Source organism: Pogoniulus pusillus, chromosome 23 (assembly GCF_015220805.1).
Source record: "Pogoniulus pusillus isolate bPogPus1 chromosome 23, bPogPus1.pri, whole genome shotgun sequence".
NCBI classification, from domain to species: domain Eukaryota; kingdom Metazoa; phylum Chordata; class Aves; order Piciformes; family Lybiidae; genus Pogoniulus; species Pogoniulus pusillus.
Window position 1 is genome coordinate 8,304,812 of NC_087286.1, and position 21,944 is coordinate 8,326,755.

The 21,944-nt window shown below is 46.8% G+C and overlaps 1 protein-coding gene across 16 annotated transcripts in view; it reads right to left on the reverse strand.

Moving 5' to 3' along the window:
• KIAA1217 (KIAA1217 ortholog) overlaps positions 1 to 21,944 on the reverse strand; it is a 501,320-nt gene that overhangs the window by 215,998 nt on the left and 263,378 nt on the right. For 11 of the 16 annotated variants that reach the window (XM_064162493.1, XM_064162494.1, XM_064162496.1 and 8 more), the window contains one exon: positions 5,570 to 5,856. The exons of 2 other annotated variants lie outside the window; for them this stretch is intronic. In XM_064162493.1, coding sequence (XP_064018563.1) covers positions 5,570 to 5,856 — 287 coding nt within the window. Of the gene's footprint in view, positions 1 to 5,569; positions 5,857 to 11,489; positions 11,509 to 11,969; positions 12,213 to 21,944 lie in introns of those variants that run through there. 3 more of the 16 variants (XM_064162499.1, XM_064162500.1, XM_064162495.1) reach the window with 3 other exon arrangements.

The window sequence follows — 21,944 nt, forward strand, 5'->3', positions numbered from 1 at the left end:
GTTCATGCTGAAGCCAGTAGCAATCCTCCGGAGCTGCCAGGTACAGAGCTCGCCATATCTCGGCTGGGTTTTCTGTGGCCCTTTTTGCTGCCTAACTTTGCTATTTGCATAAAGCTTAGCCCTGGCCTATGGGACTTTTTGAACATCTACATGTTAGATTAGCTGTCTTGACATGCTCTATCAAGCATGACATCATGGATCTCCATGGTAACCTTAACCACACCTGCCCAGATGCCAGAGTTACCTGTCATGTTCAGACCTAGCTGAGCACAACCGAAGAACCAAACAACTCCCAACCACCACTTTCTAGGCACTCAGCCTCACGCAGGCACCAGAAGGGTTTGGGGTTTCTAAAATGAATGGAAATCTGATTTTGTTTGCCAGTAAATTTTTTCTTCACAGAGCACTGGCTAGAACACCAGAGCTGTTCCTGACCCTTCCACACCTCCCGGTGTATTTCCTACTCACACAACAACAAAAGAAAGCTAAGCTGTGGCAAACACCTTCCAGCTCCTTTTCTTCAGCCACGCTCTAAGCTCTGACAAACTTCTGCAGATTCGGTGTTGCTCTCTGCCCCTCAGAAACAATTTTTTTTTGAGAGGTGACTTGTAAAACAGGTTCATGGCAGAGACTCCCCCTCCCTGCCCCCTCCCCCTGCCAGGTTAGCATTTTAACCTCTTAATTGCCAACTCCTTTTCATCTTTGCAGCTGCTGGCCCAGCTTTTATGCTCTTTCCTTCCCTGCTGACCAGAGTCAGCCCCACACCGGTGACTGCGTCCTGCCATGAGCTCAGCAGCAGATGATTCACACCACCTCAGACTTCAGAAGGCTGTTTTCCTCCTTCCTCTCTCATTTTTCTTCCTAACTGTCCCGGGGATTACATTAGCACCTTGCTTTCATTAGCCTAGACCAGACAGCCTTGGCAGGGACAAGGCATCCAAAGATCCTGCAGAAACTTGCATTGCCTATAAAAAAAAGACTTTCTTCCTCATCTTCCCAGGTTTCCAGGTGGAGGGATCTCAGGGGCCCAGCTGCAGGGCTGTCTTGCAGAGAGGGAAAACCTGCAGCAGGAGGGTGAGCTGCAGGGCTGTGGGGCACAGAGCTGCGGCCGTGGGCTGCCATGGTCTCCTGTGGGCATTTTGGGGCACACAAAGCATGCCACAGCCACACACACCTCAATGTACCACACAGACAAGCTTAGCTGCAGGTTATTTGCCTTGCAGCAGAATCCCAAGGCCCTTGTGCAAATAAAAACAGACCCTGTCTCTGAGCTTTCCTTTCCAGAACAAGATATCACAGAGGGCAACAAACCTGCAGAGTGGAGGAGGGATGAGTTGTATGCACAGCTGGCAGGCTTCAGGTCACCAGGGTGGTTAACCATCAGTAATCCCCGCTGGCATTTTACCTGGCCATCCTTTGCACTGCTGCTTTGTAGCAGGTTATCAAGGCTAGAAACAGGTCCTTAGGAGGCACATCCAGGGAGGGATTTATCCGAATAAATGAAGCCTGGAGGAAACCATTAATATATAGGGGAAGATACAGACCACGTTCAGAGCCGATGTTGCTGGGGGAGGTGCCACAGTATGATCTGACAACAGGAATTATTTTTTCCCTGACATTTACACTCTGTAAACCAGGAGTCAGTTTGCCATGCTCAGATACTGATGGTCAAAATGGACAAGAGGAGGAAGTCCACAACAAAACAGACGTTTACCAGTCTTGATTTCCTGGACCATTTATGTTGGTTGTAGACCTGACATGGTTCATGACCTAAAAGACAAACTATACCATGTCCAGGGAACTATCTTCTGACTCTAAATACTGGAATGTTTTATGTTCTAACTTCACCATTTGACACAGATGTCACATTAACTACTATAAATCTCCCACAGTGGGGAAATTCCCATTGTAGACAATCACAGAATGTTTTGGTTGGAAGAAACCTTTAGGATCATCAAGTCCAACCTTCAACCTGACACCATCCTGACCATCAAACCATGTTCCATAGTGCTGTGTCCACATGTTTCCTGAACATCTCTAGGGCTTCACCACCTCCCCGGGCAGCCTGTTGCAACATCTGACCCCTCTTACAGCAAAGAAATTTTTCCTAATATCCAAACTAAACCTCCCCTGATACAATTTCAGGCCATTTCCTCCTGTTCTATCACCTGAAAGTAGAAGAGACCAACCCCACCTCACTCCAATCTCTTTTCAGGGAGTTGTAGAGAGCAATGAGCTCTCCCCTCGACCTCCTCTTCCTCAGACTGAGCAACCCAACTCCTCTCAACTACTCCTCACCAGACCTGTTCTCTACCCCCTCACCAGCTTTGTTGTTCTTCTCTGGACCTGCTCCAGCACCTCAATGTCTTTCCTGTAGTGAGGGGTCCAAAATTGAACACAACATTCAAGTTGTGGCTTCATCAGAGCAGAATACAGGGGCACAATCACTGCTCTGGTCCTGCTGGTCACACTTTTGCTGATGCAGGCCAGGATGCTGCTGGCCACTTTGGCCACCTGGGCACACTGCTGACTCATGTTCCTACGGCTGTCAATGAGCACCTCCAGGTCCTTGTCTGACAGGGAACTAAATGTTGCCATTTTCCAAATACTGGAGCAGCTGCAGAAGTAAGAAGGGGGGAAAGGAACCTGGACACCTTACAGATTTTGTATGTGAGATATATACATATATATATTACACCCACCCACTGCATGTGTATGCAGTTTGTTTGCTATACCACTACTACACACAGACATAGAAAACAGGGGGAAAGGAGGTATGTGTGCTAAACATACACATGCACCCTCTGGAGCAAAACTGTGTTATGGTCTTACTCGTGGAGCAACTGAGCATAGTAGAGCTGACTATATATACAGACACCTGTGTGTACCTATAGACAGAGGTGCATGCATATGCACACACAATAGAGAGATAGGTATGTGTGGGCACAGAGACACACTCGGGAAGACAAAAACACCCTTTGAACTGTAATGTCATGACCACAGAATCCAGAATGGCTTAGGTCAGAAGGGACCTCAGAGCTCATCTGCTCCAACCTCCCTGCCATGGGCAGAGATGGCTCTCAACTAGACTTAGTTGCCACAGGCTTCATCCAATCTGACCTTAAGTATCTCCAAGGAGGGGGCATCCACAACCACTCCGGGCAACGTACTGCAGAGTCTCACCACCCTCACAATGAAGAACTTCTTCCCAAGATCCAGTCTGGACCTACTCCCCCTCAGCTTCAAACCATTCCCCCTTGTCCAATCACTGGGCACCCTTATGAAACATCCCTCACACACCATCTGCAAATAAAATCTTACTGCATAGAAACATGGAACGGTTTAGGTTGAAAGGCACCTCAAAGCTCATCCAGCTCCAACCCCCCGCCACAGGCAGAAACACAGGGCACTGAAGGCCCCATCCAACCTGGCCTTGAACATCTCCAGGGAGGGGGCAGATACAACTTCCCTGGGCAACCTGTGCTGGTGTCTCACCACCCTCACAGCAAAGAACTTCTTTGAATCATAGAAGGGAAGGGATCACAAGGACCATCCAGATCCAACCTCTCCCCTCTGCCAGTTTAAACCCACTACCCCCTCTGTCATTACAAGACCTTGTCAATAGTCCCCCCTCAGCCTTCTTGTAGGCCCCCTGCAGATAGTGAAAGGCTACCACAGGCATCTGAGAAGCCAGGCTGTAGATACATCACATTTCAAGCAAGCAAACTGCTCGCAAACAGCTCTTATAACTTATTTCTGCACGTTTCTAACGTGGCTTCACCCAGTTTATAAGTTCCTTTTGTTTCTCCTTCTAAGTTGTGCTGAATGGATGGAATTTTTAGTCTTTCCCATTCCCAGGAAAGAGCATTTGATACTCTGATAGTAACTTTAAAGTCACTTTTGGTTCAAAACGCCTTCCAAGCTCCCTTACATACAACACATATGTCTAATTAACAGAAAAATACACGCAGGAGGCATTTGCATGGATTTTACCCTCAATAAATTAGCCAAGGATGACACATTTTAAACAAATAGCAGGAACAGTTACTGCATTCCTGCTGTAATTTATTGCCTTCAGAAAGGGCTCAAATTACAAAACGTGTAGGGTGTAATGCTGTAGGCTGTTCAAACTGGGCTTGCAGTGTCTGCAGCACTGGAACTAAATATTTACATGACTCCAAAAGATCTAATCTTTGGATTTCACCCCCACCTCTCCCCCTCCGCCTCCTTTATTTAATTTGTATGCTATCTTTATCCACCACCCAGCACATTCCACACAGTCACTAAAGTTCATGGAGGAGATAAGTGGGAAGAAAGGAGAAAAAAAACCACAAAATGAAAGGATAGGAGGGAAACTGTTTAAAAATAAGGAATAGATCATCCTCCTGAGAGCTGAATTCTTGCAGCAAGTTTTAGGTGACTACCTACGGATTCTAGCAACTGCACTCAGAGGCAGTGACAGCACCTGGGATCTCCAGACAGTGTCAAAGAGATGTTGCAGGGGGGGGAGTTACCAAGTGACAACCTCTCCAACCCCGTAACAACACTCTGCTCTCCGAAGGTTTGTAAGGCTTGTTCAAAAGAGGCTGGGAACTCACTAAGAACTCCCATGACAGAATACAATGTTTTTCCAACCCTTTTTTATCACTTCCTTAACAGCAATTTGCTGTTAGTGCTGAAAAACCTACAGTACCCTAAGAAAACTTTTATAAAGGCTTTGCTGTCCATCATTTGTTAAACTGAGAATAGCAGGCAGCAGATTTTGGAGCCTGAACTCTAAATGCTGATGGTTGATTGTGAAACAAAGATAATTATGAAATAGAAGGTAGATTGCAAGGCTCAACAGATTAAACTCTAGCTTTGCACCCAAATCCAGAGACCAGAGCTAGGCTGAATTCAGAAGGTGGAGTGACAACAGCATCCACCTGCTATGAGCAATACATCAGCGAGCCACATCTCCTCTGACCCTACATCTACTTTGCACTGCTGAAAAACAACTGAAGGCAGGCAAGAAGCAAACCACCTTAAGGTATGCAGCTGACAGACCTATGTGGATGTCCAAAGAGCTTGGAGGAGGCAGATACCTGTGGATAAGTCCATTCTGTTTGTAATAAAAGACTAAAAAGCAGAGAAGAAAACAAACGAAAGTGTAACAGAGCCAGCTAAAGCACACAGACACACTCCACAGATATTTTCTTTTCTCCTGAGCAGTGGTGTCAGTGTGGAAAGTTAACAGCTGTTCCATATTTTCCCTTCAGCTGTGAAAAGTAGAGAGAGACCCATACACTAAGATCAAGACTCTCACCTTCATCTCCTTCTCTGTGTATACTCTAAAAAGTGCTTCCAAAATGTCAGTTTCAACAAACAATTTGGAGGTAGTATTAGTTTCACTGTTATGATCCTTTCTCTGAGTTTCAAGGGAGCAAACGAATCTTAGGCTACATCAAAAGAAGCTGTTTAGTGCTTTGTTATATTCTCACCTTTTGGAATGAAGCAACACTCACATTTGTAGGAGTTAGAGGGACTGCTTAGGAAAAACAAAACCGAGATAGGAATTTGCTTTTCATACCTGATCTCTCAGTCTCTCCTGGTGTCCCATTATTGCTGTAGCGTGGTGGGGATATTTCTGCTTCAGATGCTCAAGAAAGGCCTCTCTCTTCCTGTCCATTTCTGAGGTTTGCATTCCCAGTATTTCTTTGGAACTGCGAGGGCCACCTACTGTGTGTCTCCGAGGGATGTTGCGGGTTGCCTTTGAGTTAGAAGCAGTGAGCCTGCTGGGTGCCGAAAGGAGCTCTTTAGATCGCAGACATTCCGCATCGTCTAGCGACGTTACATGCAAACCGGGTTTGGCCTGGTCTGAAAGAGAACCAAACCCAAACAGCGTATAAGAAGAACTTCACCTAGGTAAGAAAATAATGGATACAAAAGCTGCTCTTAGCCTGCCAGTGCTCTGTGGCATGCTCTGCATCATTGGGCACATGCATGTTGGAAGAAGTGGCCTGCTGAGAATCGCTTCCCTAAGCTGGGTGCAGCACCTGGATACTTCTGACACAGCCGCGGTACTGCTGCGCAGGAAAGGGAGCATCAGTGAAGATGATTCCTTTTATATCATCTTTGCTACTCTGTGACTTGAAAAGGAGATCTGACAGGGCCCTTCTTCCCTGACCTTTCAACATCTACATGCTTTCCACGAGAAGCAGCAGACTTCTTCCACTTCAATGCCCCCATAACCAGCATCCAAAATAGGGGAACTGATAAAATTCTGGTGACAAGGAGATCATAGAATCAACCAGGTTGGAAGAGACCTCCACGATCATCCAGTCCAACCTAGCACCCAGCCCTAGCCAGTCAACTAGACCATGGCACTAAGTGCCTCATCCAGTCTTCTCTTGAAGACCTCCAGGGACGGTGCTGCCACCTCCCTGGGCAGCCCATTCCAATGCCAGTCACTCTCTCAGTGAAGAACTTCCTCCTAATACCCAGCCTATACCTACCCTGGCACAACTTGAGACTGTGTCCTCTTGTTCTATTGCTGGTTGCCTGGGAGAAGAGGCCACCCCCACCTGGCTACAACTTCCCTTCAGGTAGCTGTAGACAGCAATGAGGTCATCTAAAATCCTTAATCTATTTCAGTGGGTTTTCAACATGCTTTGAAACACCTACAAAATAATAAGAGAGTTTTGGAGGCTTTTTTTCCCCCCCTGATTGCTGACTGTGGTGTGGTTTTAAGTTTCATGAATCTCTCTTGGATTGTATAAGTCTCAGGACAGCGAGCTGGAAAATACTACATCACTTTTTCAGTAAAGAATTTCTTAAGAAACAGAATAAAAGACACTTTTGTCTGATATAAAATGAGAAAGTCATCAGATAAATTTCACAACTGTAAGACCAAAGACCATGATGACAGCTGTAAAGAGATAAGGAGACAGTGGGGGTACCTAAGTGCTGGCTTATCTTCAGGTAACTGGGTAACACAAAGCCTCTGGTGCTTGAAAAAGCGTTGTCTGGAGCCTTGTTACCCAATACCTTTGAAAATTCTCTCACTTCTTTGTCAGCAAAGGAAAAAAAAAACACTACCACGAACATCAGAAGTACTGAAAAGGCCACTCCAAGTCTGATGTGGCTTTTCCCATCTCTCCTGGACAAGCTCAGGTGCCTGTGAGCCTTAACCCTTTGCATCACCTGCACAGGAGCAGGAAGCTCCTTCCTCTAGGTGTTTTCAACACATCTCTGTTTCTCTCCACCTAACATTTTACATTTCAGAGACCTTAGTCATCTCAGCAACCACCTCCTTCATGTGCTGCTGTGTGGAAACAGGCTCCTACTCACTTCTTTTTTACCAGTCAGTCAGGCAGTTTGACGCTCTGCCTACCACCTGCCTCAGGAATTTACACAGAGGATTCTTTAGCTTTCTGGTGTGTTGCTGTCAATTACCTGCCAACTCCCACCCAACATCAAGCCCTGGTAATGAAGTGTTACAACATAAAAATCCTCTCTCTATCTGGGGAGCCACTGCTGGTGTGATGTCCCATTCAATTCACATAGGGAACCAACTGCCTTGGAGTTCACAAGGACTGGGCCCTGGAAGGTCTTCAAAGACTTGCATGTTTCTGTCGGTTTCATATTAACGTTCAAGGACTCCAAAATTTCCAGAACATCCTTTCATTTGCACTCATGGAAACCTATCCTGAAAGCAGAACTGCACACAGGAGCCCTGACTGCACAGGTGGCACCACGCTTTGATGAGCACAGATCCAGACATGAGTCTGGAAACAAGTCTGGTTCATGGGGAAGTTTTGCTCTCACACAGACTGAAAATCACAGAATTATAGAATCATTAAGGCTGGAACAGACCTCTAAGATCAAGTCCAGCCAGAAACCAAACACCACCATGGCCATTAAACCATGCTTTGAAGCACCATGTCCACCCATTTTTTAACAGTTCCAGGGATGGTGACTCCAACTCTTCTCCACAGCACCTTCTAAGACCTTCTTAGGAGCACAATCCTTGTTAAACCCTCAGAGCAGCATCCTCACGTTGTATACACACACACTTCCACAAACTCCACTTTGCCAAGCAGAACTCCATTCAAACACATCCAGCCTCAATGATTACTGAAAATTCAGAGAACCAACTGCCAGGTACACCCAGCTGCTTTGAGAAAAGTGGCAAAAAAGAAATGTTCTGCTTGCAAGAGGTCTAAGCAGGGCCACTCCAGACACACTCAGTCAAAATGATCTAGCTGATTGGATAGGGCTGGGTGATAGGTTGGACTGGATGATCTTGGAGGTCTGCTGCAAGAGGTCTAAGCAGGGCCATTCCAGGCACACTCAGTCAAAATGATCTAGTTGATTGGATAAGACTGGGTGATGGGTTGGACTGGATGATCTTGGAGGTCTCTCCCAACCTGGCTGATTGTATGAAATCTGCACAGTCATTTATGTGGATTTTACACAGGAAGGAGAAGAGGTAGGACAAAGCTTTCTAGAATTTACCATCTTTAATTTTTCTGCACCAAGAGCCTGGAGGTTATATCCCTGAGGCTGTTGGAACAAAGGCAGCAGACATAAATAAGGGATTTCCTTGGAGCTCGAACGAGTCAGCGTGAGGTGGGTGACTGAGTGCAGCAATTTGGTATAAACCCTGAAAGTATGGTCAGAGCAGCAGCTTCAATCACTGAACTGGTGGCAGGCACTTTCTCAAGGAGGCAGGCAAACCTGAACTGACAAAGCACAACTGAGAGCCCATGAATGTGGCTTTTTGGGTCCTAAATCTCTCGTGCAAAGCCCTTATCTACTCTGCAGTTCAATCATTTCAGTAGTTTAAGAAAAGGCTAATTATCTGGAACATAAAGAGGCATAGGAATTAAAAGTGTTTTACCACTGTTTGTTATTGAGTGAAACCTTGAGAAGGAATCAAAACTTACATATTTTTTCTTATACTGTATTAGAAAGATCAACAAGCTCTCTTCTTTTTTTACATTTATTTGGAAAATACTGTATAAATACCAGCGAAAAGAAAGGAATGTAAACTATGCAAACTAATTGCCAGCCCTGCCAGCGAGCTGACCTGGGCATTCAGCAGGATCCAGCAGCATTACAGCACACAGCAGCGTGTGACCTTCTTTGCAAACCAAACTCTCTGTCATGTTTCAATCTGGTCTTTCCCCTAGTAACTGCTAAAAAGTCTTCCTTGACCACTTCCTAGATAGGAACAAGTGACTTTGAGAGCAGAGTTGAAAGCTGGGACGGTGAAACCCACCCTCTGTGTAGCCTGGGGCACATAAACTTCCACAGCTGCTGGGGCAGCCACAGTGCTACAGGGAGGAGAAGCTGAGAGAGGTTTTCTGGATGCTGGAGTTGCTCAATACCAGCGTGGACAAACTTTCCCTATCTTCCATCTGAAGATAATAGATCTATGAAATCAATCCCCACAGATAAGTGTGAAATGTGTGAAGGATCATGTGATGGTTCCCGGAAGACAGCAAAGAGTAGCAAGAAGATGAATTATGCAAGTACCCTCCTCGGAAAGGAGTAAAGGAGAAGCCAAGGGAAAACACAGAGGTGTGAGATAAGTTTGTCTCACTCTCTCCCTCGTATTCAGAAGCTAAAAGCTGAAGGTCCTTCTGTTCAGTAAAGCAGCAACTCTAGAGGGCAACAAACAGTAGGGCTTGCTGATTGACAGGGGAGGGTCTCTGGTTATCAAAGGCTTGAGTAGACCTTAGAGTTGAATTGCTTCTCCAATCTGAAAACACATTTCAAGATCTCCTAACATCACCCATTACTACCGTAGATACAGCAACAGCAAAGCCCAGGTCTGGACTCTGGAAGCAGTATGCCTGGGAGCAGCAGGAAGACTGCAATGAAGGACTGATAGGATGATAAAAATAAGCAAGAAGGGGGGAGAAGGGAAGCAAGAAGGGGGGAGAAGGGAAGCAAGAAGGGGGGAGAAGGGAAGCAAGAAGGGGGGAGAAGGGAAGCAAGAAGGGGGGAGAAGGGAAGCAAGAAGGGGGGAGAAGGGAAGCAAGAAGGGGGAGAAGGGAAGCAAGAAGGGGGGAGAAGGGAAGCAAGAAGGGGGGAGAAGGGAAGCAAGAAGGGGGGAGAAGGGAAGCAAGAAGGGGGGAGAAGGGAAGCAAGAAGGGGGGAGAAGGGAAGCAAGAAGGGGGGAGAAGGGAAGCAAGAAGGGGGGAGAAGGGAAGCAAGAAGGGGGGAGAAGGGAAGCAAGAAGGGGGGAGAAGGGAAGCAAGAAGGGGGGAGAAGGGAAGCAAGAAGGGGGGAGAAGGGGAAAAATGAGAAAATTTTAAAAATAAAGGAAAAGGAAAATATATAAAAAGAGAAAGAAAAATAGGGGGAAAAAGTTCTTCAACATGTCCTGGTATGCAATTCTTTTAAGTCACACCCTTCAAGTCTATAAAGGTCAGGAAAGTCATTTTGCTTCATTACTTTAGATGTTGTGAAGGTTTTAATAGTCCAGTTTTGCAACCCAGGTGCCCTGAGAGAGGAACATTTGTCAGAGTCCTTCCAGGAAGGACCAAGTATGGACTTGACCCATGCTGATACTGTGAAACAGCTCTGGAGCAAACCATATTCACGACTGAAAGCTCACAAGAGAATACAGTTTCTAACAGCATGAGTCAAACTCACCTCTGTTAGATTTATGCTAGCAATAAAGTCGAGATGATTTGGAATCTTTCTAGTTTATTCCACTGTCATTAAAATTTGGTCTCTCTATGAGGAACTTTCAAATACAAATTTAGGATACAGAGCAAAACGACTATATTCAGCATTCAAAGTTTTGTGGAATGGTAGGATCTGCCTGGTCAGACCTTGCTTTTCCTACCTCCACATGTATCTCAGGTAGCTTCATACAGTAGAAAAATGTTCCTGAAAGCTTTTTTTTTCTCCCCTCTATTCAGACACATCATTTAAGTTGTCATTTCCATGCCACTGAACATAAACATCTAGAGACAGATGCATGTGACTTGAATTGTCCGTTTTTTAAACTTAAGACAATTATTCTAAAGAGTATTAAGTGCCTAATGAAACCCAAGAGGGAAGGAAAAGCAAAAGCAAAAAGCAAAAAGCAAAAAGCAAAAAGCAAAAAGAAAAAAGAAAAAAGAAAAAAGAAAAAAGAGAAGGGGAAGGAAAAAGAGGAAAAAAGAGAAAAAGTTTAAAAAGGAGGGAGGGAGTGGGTTTCTTTTCTCCTAAGTGTCCTCACTCCCGCACTATTTAATTCTCAGAAGCACAGCAGCAAAACTTTTCCTGAAGTGCCTCTAAGGAATACAGGACGCAGAAACTGGGAATGGTCACAGGTGCTCCACAAACACTTGGATAGCTAAAGATTAGATTAGGTACTTGTCACGCTACCTGAACGTTGTGCTCCACGTGGACTAGCCCGCATAGAATTCATCGGGAGAAGGTTTTCATTCACGTTTAGACCAAATGCAAAGCGCAGCAGTGAGTGTAGCAACCCACCGCAGCTGACCCACCGTGAAACCCACGCTTGCCAGCTCCTGGCTTCACTCCAAAGCAAACCCAACTGGTTTCACACAAAGTAAACTAACCCTGCGACAATCTCACTCTTGCAAAAGGCATCGTGAGGAAAAGACGAGCTCCAGCCCCCTGCCAGCAAAGAAGAGCTATTTCCCTGCACGGCGAGCATTAGAAAGGATGGGGACACTCATGTCTTCCCCCAGCACATCAGGCAGCGTCCTGCCAGCTGGTGACAGGCACGCTCCCTGCTTCCGAGCTCAGGCAAAAAGCTCTCTGAAGTTAAACTCACAAAGTCGGTGTGTGAGGGCAATCTGCACACCGGTGAGTAGGGGAAATCTGCACCAGAAACAGCCCCAGACAGACATGGCTTTTTGGTTCCTTTTCTTCCCCCCAAGCATTCCGCCTCCAGGCACAAAAACCAGCGCCGAGGGGCACGTGTAAACGCAACTCCATCTTTGCCTGATCCTCTTACTTACCCCTCCTCTGTCTGCTGTCTGTGGAGCAAGCCAGGCACAGCTCAGGTTTCTGGCTTCCCTTTTCCTCCATTGTCCCTGCCTACGGCACAAGCTCCTCGCTCCAACTTGGAAGGCTGAGCGCTCGGACTGTCAGCGGCAGGCTCGGGGAGGAGAAAGAGGGGCGAAAAAAAAAACCCAAACCAAGCCCACTCTCCTTTTGGCGGTGCCAAGTCGCCGCTAAGCGCCCCGCATGCCCGGGGCTCCTGCGCGCAGCGGCGGGCAGCGAGCGGCGGGCAGCAGCCGGACGCGTCCCCAAGCCCTGGGCCCCAACAGGTGATGGCTCCGCTGCCGGCTCGCCCCTAGCCGGCTCGCTTCCCGCTGCAGCCAGGCAGCCCTATGAGAGGGAACATTGCAAACATGATTACAGGCCTGAGTCTCTGCTGGAATCCGAATCCGTAGCCTTTCAAATCTCTGTCATGGGACAAAAGCCTTTCCACTGCATATTTTTTTTACTCGCAACCACCAAGCCCACAAACATTCCTGATAAATGCTCCTCTGTCTTTTTTAGCGTCTACTTTAAAAGTAATTCATTATCTAAAGAGCTTTGAGGTTTTGCTTTCTGTTGAATTCTTACAAGCTTCTCAGAGAATGAACTGGGTTGGGGGGGGGGGGGTGTGGGGGGAATCAAGATACAGGAATTCAACTTTAGTGAAGCCAATAAAAATGAATGGTAGCAATATGCAAGCAGAGATTTTGGTTAAGGAGGGATTTTGCAGCCTCGGTGGCAAAGCATATAGAAACACAGCACTAATTCTCTTTTGGCAGATCAGAGCCTGGAATCCTGCATAAGCATCAACAGATCCACCAGGCTGCAGAGGCAAAAAAGTAATGTGGCTGAGAAGGACGAAATCAAATCCCACAGATTCCAACAGATGCCACATGTGTTGATTTAGTGGAGAATATCAAACCAAATTAGTCTATCAAAATCATAACTCGGAGCCAGAAATGGTGGAGCAGACTGAGTGTTGAGTTACAGCATCAAGGCCAGAAAGTTTAGCCACAGACAACTTCTGAATTAGGTTAAGAACAAAGCATAACTGAGATACCAATAAAAATATGCAATTTCTCATTTAAATCACCCTCATACTGCAACACCAGATAACAGTCTGTATCTTGGATGTCTTTTGAAACAGACCTAGCATAATCTCATCTTCCAAGCCTTCTTCAACTCTGACTTCAGTGTAACATCAGCTAAATTGCTTGCAATGACCGCTCAACTACCCAGTCCAGACAGGCTAGGAAAATTCCCCTTCTCTTCCTTCTCTGTCTCCATCTGGCAGAAATGTCATCCTATCTTCTTAGAGTATTGAGTTCAGAAATGTTTTGTGTATATATAAATTCAATATAGAAGCTGAAGGAGAATGGCCCAGTCCTCCCCCTTCCAGACAGAACAGCTATCTGAGGAAATTACAAGGAATGGGTGACAAATGAACACAACTATTGTTCATTAGAGCAGACAGACATATTCTCTAGCACTTCAGAAATATTTCTTTTTCCTTCTCAACAATTCTACATGGTCTTGGAGTCTGGCAAAGCTCCCAGGAATCTGGCACACAAAACACAGAAAAGATGAAAACACAACCTAAACATCAGCAATGCTATTTAAGGCTTGCAGAACAGTGCTCCCAACAGAATACTCCTATGGTTGCCTGCAATATTATGTATTCAGATTAGTGTTTTTACTGGCTGTGGGTTGCTCCTGCTCATTCTGATTGTAGACTATTTTAGGAGGAGTGATGGCCAGCCATCCCATCTATCTGATGTTGCCTTTTGTGACATGAAGGAATGTGCAGTTAACACTGACGTTTTCCAGACTCTGGACAAGCATGATGAGCCTCTTGCAACTTACATGCAGAGCCAGCTGGAAGGAGAAGAGGGCTGTAATAGGAATAGTGATCAATGAATACCAACAACATCAAGGAATATCCAGAAAACTCCAAAATCCCTGATGGGAAAAGAAAGCCAGTGCACAAAATGAAAATGAAATGAAAGCTGTACCAAAACATTACCTGGACACAGGGCTCAAAAACTGAGAGACATTGTTCAAAGACTCACAGAATCATAGAATGGTTTGGGGTGGGAGGCACCTTAAAGATCATCGAGTTCTAATACCCCTGCCATGGGCAGGGACACCTTCCTCCAGACCAGGTTGCTCAAAGCCCCCAGCCAACTTGGTCTTGAACACATCAGGGAGGGAGCATCCACAACCTCCCTGGGCAACCTCTTCCAGTGTCTTACCACCCTCACTCTAAAGATTTTTTTCCTAATCCCCAGTCTGAATCTGTCTTCCTCAAACTTCAATCCATTCTCTCCCATCCTATCACTACAACCCCTTGTAAAATGTTCCTTCTTGGCTTTCTTGTAGTCTCCTTCAGGTACTGGAAGGCTGCTCAAAGTTCTCCCCAGAGCCTTCTCTTTTCCAGGCTGAACAGCCCCAACTCTCTCAGCCCATTCCCAGAGGGGGATGGTTCTCCAGCCCTCTGATCATCTTCACGGCCTTCTTCTGGATCTGCTCCAGCAGTTCATTGTCTCTCTTATGCTGAGGGCACCAGAACTGCACACAATATCCCAGATGGGATCTCAAAAGAGCAGAACACTGCCCTCGCCCTGCTGGTCGCACTGCTTTGGATGCAGCCCAGAAACCTTACCCAGAAGTAACTCTGCAGGAAGTACAAAACACACTCACCTATGACTGTCTAAAAGGAAGGAGGGGTTGCAGCCTTGAAAAACAGAGGTTAATTCTGGAGATCATGGAATCACAGAATGTTAGGGGCTGGATGGGACCTCAAAAGATCATCCAGTCCACCCTGCTGCCAGATCACCTATATGAGATCACACAGGAATGTGTCCCTGGAGGTGTTCAAGAAAAGCCTGGATGAGGCACTTAGTGCCATGGTCTAGTTGATTGGATAGGGCTGGGCAATAGGTTGAACTGGATGATCTTAGCGGTCTCTTCCAGCCTGGTTGATTCTTTGATTCTGTGAATATCTCCAGAGAAAGGGATCAGCACAGTTTATACCAAAAGCCTCAATAAAATAAAAATCAATACACTCTATCTCCTTTGGAGGCTTTACCTCCATTCCTAGGTGGGGAAAAAAAAACCCTAGAGAATTAGGTTTAAGACCCAATTCATTAAACCAAAAATCTCTCTTGTTAGCTAGCACCATTAGTTTGCACAACCAAGAGCACAAAGCAGAGAGCTGCTCTCCAGACTCCCCCATTGACATGTCCTAGTGAGCAGGTAGCTGTCCTTTGAGACAGTGACAACTTGCTTTTGGAACTGCTGCTTTCATGGCCACAGTAAGATGCTCCTGCTGTTGAAGATGCTGTTAGATGGTATTGTGATGCTAAGGGGTCTGAGCAACATAGACCTCCAAAATGTAGAGATAATCTAAAAGAGATTGCCTATTTGATTCTGGACCTGTGACTCATAAGCTGGTTGTCACCATAGGAGAACTTCTGCAGCTGCTCAGAGAGATGAAAGAGCACTGGTAAAAGGTGAGACTAAACATGGCACACTTCAGTACCATCCTAGAGAATAATGTTTATAAGGAGTGACTGAGCGAGCTGGGGATGGTCAGTTTGAAGAAGAGGAGGCTGAGGGGAGACCTCATTACTGTCTACAACTACCTGAAGGGACATTGTGGAGAGGCTGCTGCTGGTCTCTTCTCACAAGTAGAGACAGAACAAAGCGGGAATGGCCTCAAGCTGAGGCTGGGTAGGTTTAGATTGGACATCAGGGACTGGAATGAGCTGCCCAGGAAGGTGGTGGAGTCACTGCCCCTAGTTGTGTTTAAAGGTTGTTTGAATGTGGTGCTTAGGGTGAATCTTATAGATATGGTTTGGGGTGAATCTTGCAGAGTAGGGTCACAGGTTGGACTTGGTGATCCTTAAGGTCTTTTCCAGCCTGGATGTTTCTGTGATTCTGTGAAAAGAGCCTGCCCAGCCTCAGAGGAAACATAACCACCTCTGCTGCTGCTCATGACAGGCAACACTTGGGACAGCAAGGTCTCAAAGGGAGAAGTCCTTGGTCCCAAACTGGATTTAAATAATGTATGGTGGGATGGCTCACATGATTGGTGTGCTGTAATCAATGGCTACAGACTCTTCAGGAGAGACAGGCAAGGGAGAAAGGGCGGGGGAGTGGCTCTGTATATTAGGGATGCTCTGGATGTCATGGAGGTAGAAATCAGGGATGATCAAGTTGAGTCATTATGGGTGAGACTTAAGGCGAAGGCCAACAAGGCTGATATCCTGGTTGGAGTCTGTTACAGACCACCCAACCAGGAAGAAGAGGTTGATTTATTACTCTTTAAGCAACTGGAGGCTGCCTCAAGATCACCTGCCCTTGTTCTGGTGGGCGACTTTAACCTACCAGACATCTGCTGGGACTTAAACACTGCAGAGAAGAAGCAGTCTAGAAGGTTTCTGCAATGTGTGGAAGACAACTTCCTATCCCAGCTGTTACGTGAGCCTACCAGGGGGGCAGCCCTGCTTGACCTGCTGCTCACAAATAGAGAGGGGCTGGTAGGGGATGTGGTGGTTGGAGGCTGCCTGGGGTCCAGTGACCATGAAATTATAGAGTTTTCAATACGTGGAGAAACCAGGAGGGGCATCAACAGAACCTCCACACTGGACTTCCGAAGGGCAGACTTCAGCCTATTTAAGGAACTAATTCAGAAAGTTCCTTGGGAAATAGCCCTTAGAAACAAAGGGGTCCAGGAAGGTTGGACCTGCTTCAAGAAAGAACTCCTGAAGGCACAGGAGCAGGCAGTGCCACTGAGCCGGAAGATGAGCCGACGAGGGAGGCAGCCAGGCTGGATGGGCAGGGAGCTGCTGAAGGAATTAAAGATTAAAAAGAGAGTGTATCACCTTTGGAAAAGAGGGGAGGTGTCCCAGGAGAAGTTCAAGGAGGTTGCTAGGTCTTGTAGAGGAAAAATTAGAGAGGCAAAAGCCCACTTGGAGCTCAGGCTGGCCACAGCTGCCAAGGAAAATAAAAAGTGTTTCTTTAAATATATGAATAGCAAGAGAAGGGCCAAGGACAACCTCCAGTCCTTGTTAGATAGAGAGGGGAATAGAGTGACAAAGGATGAGGAAAAGGCAGAGGTGCTTAACACCTTCTTTGCCTCAATCTTCACTAGTGGGACAGGTTGTCTCCAGGACAGCTGGACTCCTGAAGTGGTGGATGGAGTCAGGGACCAGTACAGTCCCCCTCTAATCCATGAGGAAGCAGTAAGGGATCTGCTAAGTCACTTGGATCCTCACAAGTCCATGGGACCGGATGGGATCCACCCTAGGGTGCTGAGAGAGCTGGCAGCTGAGCTGGCCAAGCCACTCTCCATCATTTATCAGCAGTCCTGGCTCACTGGAGAGGTCCCTGAAGACTGGAAGCTGGCCAATGTGATTCCCATACACAAGAAGGGTCGTAAGGAGGAGCCAGAAAACTACAGACCTGTGAGCCTGACCTCAGTGCCAGGCAAGGTCATGGAACAGGTCATCTTGGGTGCCATCACAAAGCACCTACAGGATAGCCAAGGGATCAGGCCCAGCCAGCATGGGTTTAGGAAGGGCAGGTCCTGCCTCACCAACCTGATCTCCTTTTATGATCAGGTTACCCACCTGGTGAATGTGGGGAAGGCTGTGGATGTAGTCTACTTGGACTTCAGCAAAGCCTTTGACACTGTCTGCCACAAGAAGCTCCTAGCCAAGCTGGCAGCTCATGGTTTGGACAGATTCACTCTGTGCTGGATCAAGAACTGGCTGGATGGCAGAGCTCAGAGAGTGGTGGTGAATGGTGCCACGTCCAGTTGGCAGCCAGTCACAAGTGGTGTTCCCCAAGGATCAGTGCTGGGCCCAGTCCTGTTCAATATCTTTATTGATGATCTGGACGAGGGCATTGAGTCCAGCATCAGTAAGTTTGCAGATGACACCAAGCTAGGAGCAGGTGTTGATCTGTTGGAAGGTAGGAGAGCCCTGCAGAGGGACCTAGACAGGCTGGATGGGTGGGCAGAGGCCAATGAGATGAGATTTAACAAGGCCAAGTGCAGGGTTCTGCACTTTGGCCACAATAACCCCAAGCAGCGCTATAGGCTGGGGACTGAGTGGCTGGAGAGCAGCCAGGAGGAAAGGGACCTGGGGGTACTGATAGATAGTAAGCTGAAGATGAGCCAGCAGTGTGCCCTGGTGGCCAAGAGAGCCAATGGCATCCTGGCCTGCATCAGGAACAGTGTGGCCAGCAGGACAAGGGAGGTTATTCTTCCCCTGTACTCAGCACTGGTCAGGCCACACCTTGAGTACTGTGTCCAGTTCTGGGCCCCTCAATTCAAGAAAGATGTTGAGGTACTGGAACATGTCCAGAGAAGGGCAACGAAGCTGGTGAGGGGCCTGGAACACAAATCCTATGAGGAGAGGTTGAGAGAACTGGGCCTGTTTAGCCTGGAGAAGAGGAGGCTCAGGGGTGATCTTATTACTGTCTACAACTACCTGAAGGGGCATTGTAGCCAGGTGGGGGTTGGCCTCTTCTCCCAGGTAACCAGCAATAGAACAAGGGGACACAGTCTCAAGTTGTGCCAGGGTAGGTATAGGCTGGATGTTAGGAAGAAGTTTTTCACAGAGAGAGTGATTTCCCATTGGAATGGGCTGCCCAGGGAGGTGGTGGAGGCACCGTCCCTGGGGGTCTTCAAGAAAAGACTGGATGAGGCACTCAGTGCCATGGTCTAGTTGACTGGCTAGGGCTGGGTGATAGGTTGGACTGGATGATCTTTGAGGTCTCTTCCAACCTGGTTGATTCTATGATTCTATGTAACAATGCCATTCCTTAAGAAGTTACCTAAGCCTGATTAAAAGAATTAGTGAAACTCCTTTGGCAGCTGAGAAACTGAACCCAGCCAGAAGCATTCTACTGTTAGGCTCAAAGAAAGAGCTCCCCAGCACAGTCACTGGGATGAATCACTAAGGACAAGTTAAATAAACTTGATTAACCAGTTCACAGCACGCAATCAGTGCCTGTTTATCAGTGGGATCAACAATAACAGTGCTTCCTTTTAATTACTGTGCTCAGATCTGGACCCATCCATATCAAAACAATGCACGGGGGATAATTGCTAACAGGTTATGCTGTTTTAATTGTGTTTAAAATTAGTGTCCCAGAGCGACTCAAACACTTCTGGGTTTAGCATGTGTGGAAAAGGAACCATCAGCAAACACTGGCTGTGCCCAATTAGTCAAAATTATCATATATATAACAGTGACTCCATGGCTGCAGCAATTATTCACAAGTGAAAAAATGGAGAGTTAATTACTAATAGTTAAACCAGAAAAAGCATCCTGTAATTAAAGACCTGTCTCAATGTTCATGTGCAATCATGTAGCCACTGTGAAAAACATCCTGAATGCTCTCTACAGAAACCAGCCTGACACTGTCTAGTCTACTGCAGTCCAGAAACAAAAGAAATACTGGACACAGAGTGGAGAGGCAGAAGCCTAGAAGAAATTAAGAGCACCCGAGGGGGGGATGCTGCAGCACCTCTCCAGGCCATTACACAGCTGGAAATTATTTGGGCCTGCCCTGGACAAGTGGAGCATCAGGAGGATGCTCCAGCAGGTCAGGAATCTTCCCTACCACCCCAGAGAGTTGTGGGTGGCCATTTGCTGCTAAGTGGGCAGGTTGGGAATGGAGAAAGCAACTAAAAATATATATATGTAAAACCAGCACAAGGGGGTGGAGAAACTTCCTGCTTCTCCTGGGGACAGGAGAGGGCAACTTCGGTGCTGCACTCCACCTGAGCCTTTGTGCTCAGCGAGGTCACAGCGACCCTCAGTGTGATCTCTCAATGCTCAACATCGAGTTCACTCCCTTGGTCACGCATTGGAACAGGCTGCCCGGGGAGGTGGTGGAGTCCCCATCTCTGGAGGTGTTCAAAAGCCATGGCACTTTGGGACACGCTTTAGTGATCGTGGTGATGTTGGCTTGCCAGTTGGATTTGATGACCTTGGAGGTCTTTTCCAGCCGTAACGATTCTAAGAGCAAAGGTTCATATTCTGTTAGTGCATGCCCAAAGATCAGGTCATGGCAGCCAACCACCTGTACAAGCTAGGTGAATTAAAATCTCTGAGGTCTACTGATAGGAATCCATGTGAAGAGATCTTAGGGAAAAGACTTTTATACTGCTTCAAAAGCAGTTGTCTACTGATCTGGTATGGCAGAGCAAGGAATCAGGGATTCCTCTGATGTGGAGGAAGGTTTTATCATCCTTTGGCCTCACCTGCTTAGTATGGGATTTCAATGAACTGGGCCCTTTTTCTAAGGCAAGGATAGCAGTTTGACTATTCAGTGGGTAATTTAAAGGAGAACACCTGAACTGGAGTACAAGATTTATGGTGACAAGCAATCTAATTAAACCTCTGGGATTATTTATCATGAAATTGCTTTGGCTGTTAAAAAATCCATGGAGCTTCAATATTTATACTTCATAAATTCCAGTCCAGTTAAGAACTCTCATACTTGCAAGGAAAATGTAGTTCAAGGAGTGAAAGAGAAACACTCCAGCAAAACCAAAATCTAAGTATAAGCTTCTCTCCACGTCTCCATCACAGATAGGTCAGACCCACAGGTTTCATCTGTTCAGAGAAGTTCAGCAGATTGAGGGAGGTTCTCCTCCTCTACTCTGCCCTGGTGAGACCTCATTTTGAGTACTGCCTTCAGGTTTGGGCTCTCCAGTTTAAGCAGAACAGGGATCTGCTAGAGAGGGTCCAGCGGAGGGCTAGGAGGATGATTAGGGGACTGGAGCACTGCCTGATGAGGAGAGACTGAGGGACCTGGGGCTGTTTAGTCTGCAGAAGAGAAGACTGAGAGGAGATTTAATCAGTGTTTATCAATATCTGAGGGGTGGGGGTCAGGAAGAGGGGGGACTCTGCTCACTGCTTCCTGGGATAGGGCAAGGAGCAAAGGGTGTAAGCTGCAGCACAGGAGGTTCCAGATCAACACAAGGAGAAACTTCTTTACTGAAAGGGTCCCAGAGCACTGGAACAGGCTCCCTGGAGAGGCTGTGGAGTCTCCTTCTCTGGAGATTTTCAGGGCCTGTCTGGATGTATTCCTCTGTGATCTGAGCTAGATTGTGTGGTCCTGCTCTGGCAGGGGGGTTGGACTCAATGATCTCTTTGGGTCCCTTCCTACCACCCTGTGATCCTGTGTGACTAGCAGTGGTGCCAAGAGCTGACACCAGCCTAACTCACTAAAATAACTATTAAAGAGAACCACTAAGAGGTTGAATAGGAAATATTTAGGCAGAAGATAGATTCATCTTTGCAATGCCCTTTCAGCTAGAGCTCTGGGGAGCAGCTATAATCAGCTCTCACTTAGCATCAGCAAGCTTTCGGGTACAATGAAGGATGCAGTACCCCAGCCCATCACCTCCTGCCAACAAGCAGTGTGCTGTGCCTTACACATCTCCAAGCAACGCAGCATCCTTCACTCCCAAAGTCAGTTTGCTCAAGCTTACAGCTCTCCCACCTGGACACTGACATCATGTTAGCTAGGTTAGACTTCCTGTTTTGCAAGCTTTAGTCTCATTTCCTTCCTCCTCCTGGCAGGTCTAAAAGCAGTAAACACTTGTCATGCCCTGCATCAAACTGAGGCAAAAGGCTCTGGTCAGCACAAAGAAATGCTAGCATTTAACAAGGGAGGGGAGGAAAAAAAATAGGTAATTCTTGTCTCTCACCCATAACTTTATCTCCCTCCCTAATGTGGAACAATCCCAACTAAGTTAAGCCTTGGCACACTTTAACATAACTTCTCTTCCTGCTACCCAAGGTAAGGTGAAACAGAGCTAAATGGGCATTAATTACAGGATGCACATTTCTGACTCATGTAATGCAATGCCCTGGTTCAGACTTTTTTATCCCCCATTGTCATCCCAGCATAGCAAGCAGAGATTA